This window comes from Oryzias melastigma, linkage group LG15 (assembly GCF_002922805.2).
Source record: "Oryzias melastigma strain HK-1 linkage group LG15, ASM292280v2, whole genome shotgun sequence".
NCBI classification, from domain to species: Eukaryota; Metazoa; Chordata; class Actinopteri; order Beloniformes; family Adrianichthyidae; genus Oryzias; species Oryzias melastigma.
The window spans coordinates 3,285,524-3,299,213 of NC_050526.1; the positions used below are offsets into that span (position 1 = coordinate 3,285,524).

General features: G+C 44.6%; 1 protein-coding gene and 1 long non-coding RNA gene across 6 annotated transcripts in view; one reads left to right on the forward strand and one right to left on the reverse strand.

The window, feature by feature from the left end:
* Positions 1-7,336, reverse strand: part of LOC112161847 — a 14,203-nt gene extending 6,867 nt beyond the window's left edge. The window contains exons 1-2 of one of the 2 annotated variants that reach the window (XR_004949184.1): positions 7,203-7,336; positions 5,119-5,169 (exon numbers count right to left, since the gene is read on the reverse strand). This is a non-coding gene — a long non-coding RNA (uncharacterized LOC112161847). Of the gene's footprint in view, positions 1-5,114; positions 5,170-7,202 lie in introns of both variants that reach the window. The other variant, XR_002921959.2, reaches the window with a different exon arrangement.
* The window catches only part of zbtb18 (zinc finger and BTB domain containing 18), a 16,203-nt gene continuing 9,794 nt past the window's right edge, over positions 7,282-13,690 (forward strand). Inside the window, exons 1-3 of one of the 4 annotated variants that reach the window (XM_024297320.2) lie at positions 7,282-7,650; positions 9,151-9,225; positions 11,470-13,348. In XM_024297320.2, the coding sequence (XP_024153088.1) occupies positions 11,487-13,184 (1,698 nt within the window). In that variant the 5' untranslated portion in view covers positions 7,282-7,650; positions 9,151-9,225; positions 11,470-11,486 and the 3' untranslated portion in view covers positions 13,185-13,348. The other 3 variants (XM_024297321.2, XR_002921958.2, XM_024297319.2) reach the window with 3 other exon arrangements.

Here is a 13,690-nt window from a genome sequence, read left to right on the forward strand (position 1 = left end):
CTGATTCTCCGGGTCTTCCTCCCAGCCTGAGAGGACGAACAAATTTGATTCTGTGTTGGAATATGCTCAAAAAGTAGAAAAATGAATTTGGATGTTCAAATCCCCTAATGATCCACGGGGGTGTTTCTCCGTGGAAAGAAGGCCGGACAGATGTCGAGTCCTCAACATATCCAGCCCACCTCCCCACTTTACAAATGAGCTCACACTTACGCACGCTTCTTTTATCTCGGCGAAAGGACGACTGTCTGGCTGCTGGCTTGGAGGCGCCATTAACCAATTTAGCTTCCAGATGTCCATCATGCAGCCGCAGCCAAAGCTGCACAGTTCCCTGTGAACTTCACACGGATGCTTGCGAATCTCGCTCAAACACAGATGCGCTCATCTGTGATGTGCTGTGCACAAAAAGATATATATATACATAACACATCACAGAGCAAAGACACCACTTCTGCTCACCTTGAAGGCATTTTTATATATATTCATGGGTGATTTTGGATTGACAAGTGCAGACTCTAATTGAACTGAGACTTGTGATTTGATCGTCTCTAAAATGATCCTCCTCCATCTGGAGGAGATAAGCAAGTTAAATACACAGTTGTTCCTCCTGATGTCTTGTACCCATGAGATTATGGACGTGCGCTCCTCACAAAGTGTGCCCTCGCGAGCAGAAGCGCACACGTAAAACGCCAGCATCAGCTCACGCAAACACATCCTCGCTCTCCCCCAAATGGACAGATGCTGCACCTCTAGAGGCACAGAGACCCAACAGCTGTTCCCCAGCCAGTCAGATGGGCGACCATTGATGGCTCATGAATATTTTACACCCAGTCAAAATGGCTGTATTCCAGCCCGCCTACAACAGCAGCAGCAGCAGCAGCAGCAGCAGCTCCCAACCAGATGATCATCATTAAACTGAACACTGAAGTTTGCAAGTCAGAAGGTCTGACAAAGATTGACGTGAGTTCAGATTTATTGTAAACTCCATCCAACATTTTCCTCTTTTTTAATTTATTGGTAAGAAAAAAAGTTAAAAATAAAAACTTGGGTGTCAAACTGAAACAAAACGTCTCGCTTTGTGCTTTACTTGTAAAGCCGCCGCCGCCGCTGTCTTCACACCATCCATGGGAGCTCGAGAGGAGAGGTGTGAACCTAATGTGTGGGTATGATTTATGTTTTTCATCTATAACCAACCTCTCAAGGCGCCAGCTTGGCCCAGAGATCTATAATGACTGCTCCACACAGGATTCAACCAAAAAGAAAAGGTTCTGATTATGAACAGTATTATCAATGGCCTTCTATTCTCTCTCATGCTATCTCTACCCTGAAGGCTGGATTAATCTCATCTGCCCCACGGCTGAGATTTAAGCATCTGTCTGCCCTCCCTCCCATCCCCTTCATGTACTCTGTCTGCCAGCCAGTGTCTCCCAGAGTGTCTACCCTCTTGCATCCACCCATTATGAGCATGATAAAGGTAGCTGTGGGACATGATGCACCAGGTTCTGGATGCTCTTAAATGGAGCTGCGATGTAGACAGGAAACAGTTTAAGAGCGGCGGCTCACAGAGGCAGATTCTTTTCATGGTGGTAGAAAAATGCAAGAGAGGAATCGTGTTAGGAGATGTCCTCTTTCATACTCGTCTCAAGTCAAAAGTAGAGGTTTTAAGTATTTGTTTTGAATAAAGCTTTTAAACTAATCTGATAAATTAACCATTAAAGATATGTTTGCATAAATAAGAGACCCATAAAATATATTAAAGGGACCATTCCATGATTTATTTTAAGCCTTCCAGAGTAACTATATCCATGTATATGATCATATCTTACCTTTTACACACTAAATAACAAATTATTTATGAGATATTAGTTAGTTTTGTGAGTTTTTCCCTACCCGGATGTAAGACGACTTGATCTCTGAGGCTTCACCTTTGACTGTTTAGTGGGTACCGCCCATGTGATGATGTCATCCTAGACCAAGTGTTGAGCCAAGGTACGTTCCACCTGCCAGAATTTGTTTCCCCAAACAAGGCATTGTTGATTTGTTTCATAACACTCACATTTTGTCCCAAAAAGCGTAAAAAGTACATAGAGATGATTACGACATACTTTATTCTGGGGCTTTTGGGAGTTTATTGATATATTTACATTTGTTCCCACATATTCTATGTAAAACAACAGCAGCTTCTTGTGTTAAAAAAAGAAAAAAACTTGTGTTTGAACTTATTTTGGATAAGAAACAATTTATTTAAGTGACAGACAGTTATTAAATAGTTGTTTCTACTGCAAATTATTAAGGGGCACATATTCTGGCAGGTTAGTGTTACGTAGAATATGTGGTTAAAACAAAGTAAAAAAGATTCAAAGATGACAGTAAACTCACAAAAACCCCAATATAAAGCATGTCGTAATCATGCACCTTCTTTTTTTGGTTTTTGGGACAAAATATGAGCGTTACGAAACAAATCAGCAAGCATGAGACCGAGGAAACACATTCTGGCAGGGGGAACGTACCGTGGCACAACACCGGCCCTGGCACGTGTTTGCGTTTCGTCCACAAAACAAACAACACCCAAACTTTTGCAAAGATGGATGTGCATATCGTATAGCTGCCTTTAGTAGCCCAGAGCTAGCTGAGTGGCAAAGCTAGCAGCTGAAAACTAGACAAGCAGGGAAGCTAGCGGCTGACCATGGCTAGCTGAACAGCGAAGCTAACGGCTAGCAGAGCAGCGAAATTGGCGACTAAGGTTTGTTAGCTGTGTGGGAAAGTGCTACTAGCTGAAGCATTAAGCTAGCGGCTGAGCACCGCTAGCTGTGTACCAAAGCCAGCGGCTAAAGTTTGTTAGCTGAGCAGCAAAGCTAGCTGCTAGGCATCATTAGCTGAGCAGCAAAGCTAGCGGCTGAGCACCGCTACCTGAGCTGAGAAATTTGGTGTTTTGTGTGGATGAAGTCCTTGCAGCGTAGACTTTTCCTGAAAGGGGCGGTTCTAACTTTGTGACATCATCTTGCTTGTTTTCATGGACCTGGTGCTCAGAGTGCAGGTTTTTAATGCTCAGAAAAACTCGAATAACTTAAAATACAGCTTTGGGGTTGTTGATACTGAGCAATAAATATTATAATACATTTAAAAGTTCAAAAAGTTGATTTTTCATGGCATAGGCCCTTTAGACGTTTTAATGGTAAATTCAAATACTTCTATTTATACTAGGCAACTGCAGATGCATTTTTTTCTTCCAGCGAGTTTGCGGGGGAATCGTCGTCAGAATCCCTTTCAAATGTGATAAAGAGGTGTTTTCAAACAGCTGTCTGAGTGGAAAGCCTTTGAAAATAAAATCCCACAGACAAGCAAAATATAATTAATGCCGGCAACATGAGCCAGATTCTTTGAAGCTTCTCAGGTACAGCCAGAGGTTTTTCACAGAATCTCTTTCTCTGTGCTTCTAACAGAAAAATAAGGCTGCACTCAGGACTGTATGTCCAACTGAGAAAGTATAGCGAGTTAAATATGAGCATCAAAGACGTGGAAGGAAAAAACTGGTTCTGTGTGGCATTCAAAATATGGTCTGACAAACCGGTGATTGTGATATTTATGGAATTAAGTGTTTTTCTATTATATGTTTACACATAATTATTAGTTATTACATCCTAATATTTGACAAATTGTTTATTAAATGAATAAAATATACGTGTTTAAGATGATTGGTTATTGAGATGCAATTCAAGCAAGGAAGATGGGATCTACAGTGACCTCTAGAGGCGAGAAGGAGAAATTCTACTGAACTTGGTCTGAAGGTATTTTTTGATCATTTTCTGCTAAAAGGACCACTACAGTCAACTTTGGAAGGATGTTTCTGTCAAAATTATTTATGTAAAATAAATAAAACAGAATTTTTAAGCAATATAGAATGAATTTCTGTTACAACAGCCACATCGAGTTCCTGATTTGTGGTTATTTTGGTGGTCTCGTTAAAAAAAGAAAGAAAAAGTTCAAAGACTTTCTTCAGCTTCGTCTTTAGTTGTCAGCTGCAGCAAAAAAAAGATCATTTCTTGCATTGCTTTTGCGCCGCTTGTTCCGTACAGAGACACAAACACACACACGTTGTGGCATCTGTTGACAACAAAACGATGAACGCATCAGAAAAGAGGAAAATCCAGGAAAAGCGGTTAAAGTCTGGAACCTCTTGAGGTGTTTGGCATTCGAAAACACATTTGAAAGCAGCTGAAGAACGACCGAACTGCTTTATTTTATCCACACATGTTGGGTAATAGTTTTAAATGTCTGCCCTTATCCAGCTTTCTGTGCAGGCTCATTGTCGGCCTGCTTGTTGGGCCTAATTGCACTTTCATGCATGAACAAGGGGCTCATTGTAATGCCTTGGTAACATGGATCCCCAAATTGATAGACACATAACAAGGTCATCATTCATTTGCATTTTAACTAGTCCTTCAGCTATGACACCAGATCATGTGAATTCATTACCATACAGGGCTGCACTTCATCCAGCCACCTATTAGTAACGCCAATTAGCTTACTGGGACAGGTTCAGGGAATGCAAATGGGCCCTCGGATTCACTCAGGCAACTGGCCCAAACTTTTTCATGTTGAGGCTCTCATGACGAGCAGACGTTTGATAAAAGGTCTTGTTGTCCCAGTGACCCACATCGGAGCACATTTCATAAACAAATATTCAATCTTTAAGGGGTATTTTAGCTATAATGTTGACGGGTTGAGGATCTTTTGACAAAACTTTAAACCTCAGAACATCCACGTTCTGATTAACACGGGAACATTTTAAGTCATTTCAAAGTATCTCATTAGACTTAACTGGGAGTGCAGGGTCGGACAAATCCAGCGTGACTGCTGTAAACTGCCACCGACAGGTTAAACAGGCCTTGCCACACAAAGCCGTGGCGTTATAAAGGAAAGCGAGTCATAGTTCTCACATTAAAGAGCCGGTCATGCATCTCTCAGGGGAGCTGAAACCTGTCAGCCAGCACAGAAACCTGTTACATTTAGGCTTCCAAACAACCCTTTGAATGAAAGACACCGGTAAGGATATTTTATTTAAAAAGACTCACTTTTGCTTTCAGTAATTCTGTGAGTTCTAAAAACTTTCATACCTACTTGTAGGAGGAGTTAAGTCTTCCAACTGCCAAAATGAATTGACTGCTTGATCTGTAAATATAAACATTTGAGCCTTCAATAGTTTGAGCACACAATGCACAGTACTAAAATAAAAGAATAAAATGTCAAAACGCATTTTTAGAAAGAGGTGTCTTGAGGTTTAACATGTAAGCATGTCACAAGTCTTTACTTTTTTTTATTGAATTTTATAAAGTTTTCTACAAAATTTAAAAAATTGAATAAATGTTGGACATTTTACGACTATTTTCTTAAAAATGTTATGAGAGAAGTTGATTAAAGAAATACAATTTCAATTTTTTGTTTCTGCTATTAAATCAAATCAAACTTCAGTCATAAAAATCCCTTCTCATACTTCGCACAGCTTAACGTGATTTACAATTAAAAACTTACATTTTAAACACGTTTTATTTTTTTAAGGCCTTTAGTTGAGAAAACATCTCTAAGAAGCATTCGTAAGATGTATTTATATCCTTTAATCCGTCTGAGCTGTAATGTTGAACATGATCTCTGTATTATTTTAACATGTGCTTAATCCAGCTAAAGTAGATACTCAGTGTAATGTATTTAATCTGCAGCATATTTTCCAAAGCACCGTGCTTTTACTTAAGTCTGAATTAATTTGTTTAAACTGATAAAGTCGCAAATTAAGTATATTATGAAAGTGTTTCTAAAGTCCCACTTTGATCATTTTGTGATCTATTTTAATAGCATTAACAGTGATGTTTTAATGATTATTATGCTTTTTTTTTGCTAAAAGTCAATAAAACTTGTTGTCTTCTAGGACATAGTTTCTGCAGAGTGGCAGTTTTTCATCAGAAATTTGCCTCTGACTTGTGGGCAGGACTGTTGGCATAGAGTAAGCCTGCCTTCACTTCCCATCATCCATCTGTTTACACTGTTTATAAAATCTAAAGCACTATTTTGACTTTTGAATTTTTTTAAATGAATAAAGTTGCACATTTTAGAATATCTTTATTTCTATAGCCCCTTTCACAAAAAGTGCCTTGCAAAAAGACAGCATAATATTGAAAAAAAACACAGAGAGGTAGTAAAATTCAATATTTACAAGGCCAAAATAAAAGCTAAGACATGACAAAACAGGGAGTAAAATCATGAATATTAACGTCTTGACCAAGGATTTAAAACACTCAACGGAGTTAATCTGACGCAGTGATCTCCAAAGATGAGGAGCAACAGCTTGAAAGGAGAGATCTCCTCTTATGGAGTGCTTAAAGATGCTGGAGGACTTCTAGGATCGGGGTTTAAAGGTCAGAGATGTACGTCGGGGTTTGACCATGCAATATTTCAAAATCTAAAAGTACAATTTTAACATAAATTTGCAATTTAATAGGCAGTCAATAATGGAAGCAATAGTAGAGGGAAGTTGCCCGTTTATTGGTTATTGTTAAAAGCTTTGCTACAGAGTTTTGGATTTAGTAAGAGTGCAACGATGAACCAATTTCTATTCATACGACTGAACCAGATTGATCCGTCTGAGTCGGATCGACCTTCATGATTAAAAAATTGCTTCAAAATGAGATACAATGATAATTGATTTGGGAAAACACCATACGGATCGCAACGTGGTAAGTTTTTTGGGCAGAAGTTGTACTGGATTAAATCAAATTGGATCGTTCAAAACGAACCAAAATGAAAAACCGAATCAACAAATATCAAATTGAATCAAATAGTTAAAATTAATCATGACACCTCTACGATTTAAGGAATGTTTGTTAAAACGGGTAAAAAGAGAGTTAGAGTAATCTAAATAAGAAGAAATAAAGGTATGAACAATTCTTTCCACGTTGGAGAAAGATAAATGCTTTTTAGTCTTGCCACGCTCCTTAGATGATGAACAGTTTTTATTATCTTTTTACAGTAATCTAGACTTAACACATTAATTAACATATTATAATTAATTTTGAAATTTTGTTAATAATAAAGTAGCAGGCCCATTGGAAACCAACAATGTTTTCTTGTTTTTTCCCCCAATTAAGGTGCTGCACCTGCTCACACCAGCTCAACCCCCACCTCCCCTCCGGACTACACTACCCAGAGCGCACCGCGCGCTCTCCACTCGCTCTCCGCTGCGCCAGTCCGCCCCGCTGACTCGAAGAACCAGTTGGCTTGGCCCAGCTTCTTCTTTCCTGCCTCCTCACTGTGCGTGCTGCTGCTGTTGTTGTTGCCTGGTGTCAACCTACGCCGAGGAGAAAAAGAAGACCTATCCCACTCTCCGCTCCTCTTCTGGGGGGCCTCCACTCTCCTCCTCCTCGCCGGTAACCGCTGGCTTTCCGTACCGCGCCAGTTAACTCGCCTCCTTTCCCAGCCCGAGTTGATCAGCAACAGCTCGGAAACATCTGGCCGCCGCAGAGTGCTACACTCCCCGCTCCTGCGCCTGCTCGCCTCGGCAGCCTGTTATGGAAATTAGTCCAAAGTCAATCTAGTTGGTCTCAGAAGGAAGGAGGGATTGGACGGAGGAGGGAGCGGGGAAGACGGAGGACCCTGTTGTCTGTAAGTGCCTCTTCCAAACCCGGAGTCCGGTTAAAGGAGGTTCAGGAGACGGAGGGCGGGTTACGGAGTGTGTGTGTGTGTGGGAAAGTAGCTAAACCTTTCTTAGCATGACTGTGTTGTCTCCCCGCACAAACAGTTGCTATGTTAGCTGTCCCTCCGCGGTGTTTCACCAGCTGTTGTCATAGCACCGGGGCCTGCGAAACAACTGTAAATAGCTCAATATCGTAGCCCGTCCGCCTTACTTTTGTTAGCCTGTCGGGCTATAGCTAGCTGCGTGGTTCGGTGTGTCTCCGTGTGTGCGTTTCCCCTGTTTGTTGTGTCTTCCTTTTAAAATAATAATAATAATAATTAAAAAACTAAAATTAATTTCAGTGTATTTGGGGTGTTTTGTTAGTAGGTGCCTGTAAGTTTTAAGCTAATTTTCTTAAAATGCTAACAACATTAACCAACTTAAATAGTTTTACTATAAATAAACACAGCTGTTTATAACAATCGTTGACATAAAAAAATAAAATAAAAATGTCAGTACTTTAAATAAGCTTGTATGTTTGTGTTATTTATTTTAAAGTGTTAAAGCTAAAGTCGGTGTTTTGCTAGTCCTTTTAAAGTTTGCTAATGGTGCGCACGCGCCACAACTCCCCGACTTAAAAAGTGGCAGAAACGGATTCACGCGCTCCGCAGTCGCCCGGAAGGGAAAGCGAAAGGAGATAAAAGGACCTGTTCGGTTCTGGAGCTGCGCTTCTGTCTGACCCGAACCCATTGTTTCCTCGTTTCATTTCTGCCGCTGTCAGTTGTCGGAATAAGGGTCCGATCCGGGGGGGTTGATGGTCGGGTTAATGAATGAAAGGGTGACTGGATGAATGCAAGACGAGGCCCAGCGGCGCTGAACCGGAAAAAAGTGGGAAACAATATCAGCTGCATGTGTCTGTCTGTCAGGGTTTGGATTAATTCAACACAATTTTTTAAAAAAAAGAAAGTTTCACCCTAAATATTAGTGTTTGGAGAACTTTTCCTGAGTTAAATGCATTTTTCTGTTCCCAGGGAAAGCACAAAAAGGAGGTGGGGGGGAGAAAGACAGACAAAGTTGTGTTGGGAGAATGAAAGAGGAGTCTGGTGGCAGGAGTGTAGAGGAGGCAGCATATGGCTGTAGAAAGAGCACAGCTGGAGGTAGCATCTCCATCTGAGGATGATGTCAGAGCAGCTGACAGGCTGCCATCCACCCCACCTCCTCCTCCTCCTCCGTCCCTCCACCGCCTCCACCCCTCCCCAGTCCTTTATTGTGAGTCTCAGCGGCAGCCTGGGAGAGTTAGTGTTGTGTGTGTGCACGCACGCTGTGTGTTTGTGGCTGCCGATCAGTGCCAGTTAGGAGGAGGGAGGTGGTATCTCATTCCCCCTCCAACATCTCCTCCACTTTGCATCTGTCCCTCGCAGTTTGAACAGCGTTTTTTTTTCTTCTTCTTCTTCTCCTGCCTCTCCTCTTCTACCCACTCATTGATTCAGAGGGAGGATACTCGGCCATTCCACACAATCTGCAGCTTTTCTGCCACAGTGGAGTTGATCAAGTTGCTGCTGCAGGTATAGTTTTGCGTGTATGCGTGTGTGTGCAGTTGTTTAGGACTGGAGTCGGCGGTAGTTGTCGTCTTTGGGGATCTCCGCTGTGTGAAGTAGTTGTCTGTGAGAAGTAATTGCTGACCGGGAAAAGTCTACTGAGCGCTTTGTTTGTAGTCTGGAGAGTCGTGCGTTTAAAGCTCCTCTTTTTTTTTTTGTTATAATTCATTTTATTTGAGTCTTTTTACTAACACGATTTTTAATCTAATCATTTTAAATTGTATTTCTTTAAAAAAAAGTTAATTAAAAGTTAAATATTTGTGTTTAATTAAAAAAATAACACTATAAATAAAGGGGATGACATATTTATTTAGTAATGTAATCTGTTTTCCTCTCCCAGTTAATTCTAACTCGCTGTAAAATGACTTGATAGCATGTGCGGTCTGCTCTGCCCACTTTTCCCCCTCCTGTCGGCTGGAGTAAAGGAGACTAATTTAGAAGTTGCAGATTTGAGCTGCCTGAATTGGCTAGACAGCTGTAATCGCACTCCCTCCTAGTCTTAATCTCTTTATCTGGCTAGCAGCTGCCATATGGCCCCCGTCAGCTGGATCAGATGTGGGTAAGCCTCCCTCCCCAGCCGTCCCAGCCTGTCCTTCTCCCTCTTGTGTGTGCGTCTCCCTCTCAGACCCCTGCCTGAGTCGGGCGGGCGGGCCGGCTGATTCGGGCCGGGCGGTTCGGGCGACTGGCTCTGGAGCCGACGGCTCCCTCCTCGCCGCCGCCACCTCGGTCTTTATTTTTAGCCATCTTTAAGGATTAGGATTGATGCTGTGACGAGCAGGGCACTTACAGTGATTGTATTGTAAATCTTCTCTTCTGGGTGATGGTGGGTGGGAGGGTTGAGGAAGAGGGCAGTTTCTTCGGCGAGGGCGGATGTGCTGAGGTTTTTTTCTTGTGAGGGTCGGATGAGAAGGAGTGCGCGAGTGCTGGTTGGTGCGTTTGTGTGGAAGGAGGAGGAGGTGGTGGTGGAGTGTGTGGCTGGACAGAGGGGTGGAGTTGGGGGTGGCGGTGGGGAGGTACACCCTTGTCCCTGTATGTCCCCTCATTAAAAGCAGTCTGAGCGAGCTGCAGGGCGAGCACACACACACATACAGCGCACGCAGACGCACACGCCGCCTCGCACGCTTACATTCTTGATTTAGCTTCATTCACATGAGGAGATTTTACTGCTTCGGTTAACACAGTGCAGAGCGGGACCCATGTATTTTCTCAGGCAAGACAAATCGACTTGGTTAACAGGTGGGACTCTTTGCATATTTCAATTAACTTTCAATCTTCTGAAAACCTTTTTTTTATCATTATTTTCCAACTCTTCTGACACCTGCAGAGGATTTCTGCAGATTTCCTTCCAGCGCTCAAAGCTCCCGGATTAAAGGGACAGGCTGTTTTAGACTCTTCCATTTCATTTGACCAGTTTCGCTGCTCAACTTAGCCTGTGGAGGTGGTAGGAAGGTAGGCTGGCTCGGAGCGCGCGCCTGTTGTGCGAGGACGGTGCGTGTGCAGCTGAAAAGCCGGTTACCTAAAAGGGCTGTGCCAGGCCAGGCCAAAGTGGGTTAATAAAAATAACCAGTGTAGGAGCAGCGACAATCCAGGAGTGCAGGCAGAGGAGTTGGAGATGTAGGAAGACGGAGAGCAGAGGAATTTGTCACTGATGTTTTAACTCTGTCGCCGAATTTATGGCATTTAAATAGTTAATTTATTTAATTTTGCAGTTTTTATTTTTACTATCTAGTCTTTTTTAATTATAAAAAAGACATTCAATTGACCTAAAGTAACTAGTGGCATAAAAATATGTGTAGAATTTACAGTTTTTGTCAATTTTTATGTAAGATGTTATTATAATGTGCATTGTTTTTTTAATCTTATCTATTTTGCATTCTGTTTTAAGTGTTTTTACCTTTTGATATAATTAAAAAAATAATTAAATTAATTTAAGAATTAAATTTTTTTTATAATTGATGCCTTCTTTAACCCTTTAACGCCTGACATGAAATCTTTAACATACTGTAACTTTTCCACCATTAGCACGATCAATGTAATTCTAGTAGATTTTGAAGGAGCTCACGTCGCTTTTCTCCTTTAAAATCTACTAGAATTATGTTGGTCGTGTTAACAGTTACAGTAAAAAACAGTGGAGCTGCTGTGTCAAAGGGTTAAAGATTTCCCTGAGATGTTGGTCTCTGACCCGCTTCTTGTGTTTTTGTGCGTCTGCAGGTTATGAGGACGGCAGGATGGAGTTCCCAGACCACAGCAGACATTTACTCCAGTGTCTGAGCGAGCAGCGGCACCAGGGCTTCCTGTGTGACTCCACGGTGCTCGTGGGCGATGCTCAGTTCCGTGCCCACCGTGCTGTGCTGGCCTCCTGCAGCATGTACTTTCACCTCTTCTACAAGGACCAGCTGGACAAAAGAGACGTGGTGCACCTCAACAGCGACATCGTCACGGCTCCGGCCTTCTCCCTGCTGCTGGAGTTCATGTACGAAGGCAAGCTGCAGTTCCAGGACCTTCCCGTAGAGGATGTGCTGGCGGCGGCCAGCTACTTGCACATGTATGACATTGTCAAGGTGTGTAAGAAACGCTTGAAGCAGAAAGCCACGGCGGAGGCGGACAGCACTCGCCGGGAGGAGGACGGCGGGTCCAGCTGCTCCGATAAGGCCGACAGCCTGTCCGACGGTTCGACGGGCCGGCCTGCTACTGCTGACCTGCTGCACAGTGATGAAGAGGAGGAGGGGAAGGCGGAGGGAGGTCCTCTGTGGTTGAGGTTGCCGTCTGGAGACAGACCTAGGACACCGGCCATGGCGACAACCAGCCCGGGGCACGGTGAGGCCGAAACGCAAGCAGGTGAAGGGCTCGGGGAGGGCGGGAAGGCGCCGTCCCCGGCCGGCAGCCCCAGCAGCTCCACCGGGTCTCTGTCCCAGAGGTCCCATCGCTCAGTGAACTCTCGCGTAGGCCACAGAGGCAGGAGGGTGTCGAACGACGCCGCCGACTGCGTCCTGGACCTGTCAGTCAAACCCATCGCCAGTAGCAACCACAGCACGCACCATCAGTCCTATTTCAGTGGGGCAGCTACGCCAGACAGCCTGCAGAGCCCATTGGCTGTGAGGGTGAAGGTGGAGAGAGGAGTGGCCTCTGATGAAGACGAGGAGCTGGGCGGCGGGGACTATGACATGGAGCACAGTGGCCACACCAAGACCTCGCTGTCCAACGCAAACGGGGGTCTGACCCACCACGGGGTCGGGGGTCCCCTCTCAGCCCAGCGCAGGCTGGGGCTGGAGGCGCACCTGTCCGCCCTGCGAGAGGCGTCGCTGGCCTCGGAGCTGGAGCGCGACGAGAAGCCCGCCGCCCCCGCCGACGACGAGGACATACTGGGGGGAGAGAGCGAGCGCGCTCAGGCCGAGGTAGCCAGCATGGATAACTCACTGCTGCCTTACGTCTCCAACATGCTGTCGGCGCAGCACACCCAGATCTTCATGTGCCCGCTGTGCAACAAAGTGTTCCCCTCCCCGCACATCCTCCAGCTCCACCTCAGCTCCCACTTCCGGGAGCAGGAGGGCATCCGCTCCAAGCCGGCGGGAGACGTCAACGTCCCCACCTGCACCATCTGCAGCAAGACCTTTTCCTGCATGTACACACTGAAGCGCCACGAGCGGACACACTCTGGAGAAAAACCCTACACCTGCACCACCTGTGGCAAGAGCTTCCAATACTCGCACAACCTCAGCCGGCACGCCGTGGTGCACACCCGCGAGAAGCCGCACGCCTGCAAGTGGTGCGAGCGCCGCTTCACGCAGTCCGGGGACCTCTATCGACACATCCGCAAATTCCACTGCGAACTGGTCAACTCGCTGTCGGTGAAGAGCGAGCCGCTGGCGCTGCCTAATGTCAGGGATTGGGCGATCGAGGACAGCTCCCAGGAACTGTGGAAGTAGAAAACGGAACTTCGGGGGTTCGGCAAAAGGGAAAAGATCCCGGGAAGGAGAGAAGAGCGGGGAGGCTTGGGGAGGTAAAGGGAGGTGGAGTTTGAAGTGAGTCGCGTCCACGTTTGTTGCAACATCTCATTCAGCTGCACTTTAACAGAACATGAAAAATGTTACTACTGAGTTCTTTTGTCGTTGCTATATCTATGTTGAGGTAAATTTGATTTATTATTTTTTTTTAAACCCGCATTACCTTACGAATGATTTCCTCCTCGGTTTGTGGTCATGACACGGTGAGAAGGCCTCACCTCCCTCCCTCCGGAGGAGGAGGAGAGGGCTTGCTCCCATCCGTCCCGTTCCCTCAGACCACAAACAGCCCAGCAGGAGAACCGGTCGAACACACTGAAGTGAAAGAGCATTACAATACACTAAACGGGTACTGTGATCGCCACACAGTTTGAAGAGTGTGTGTGGGTTAATGCACTACTTTGTCAGCTAAGTGTGTATGCGTGTTTTTG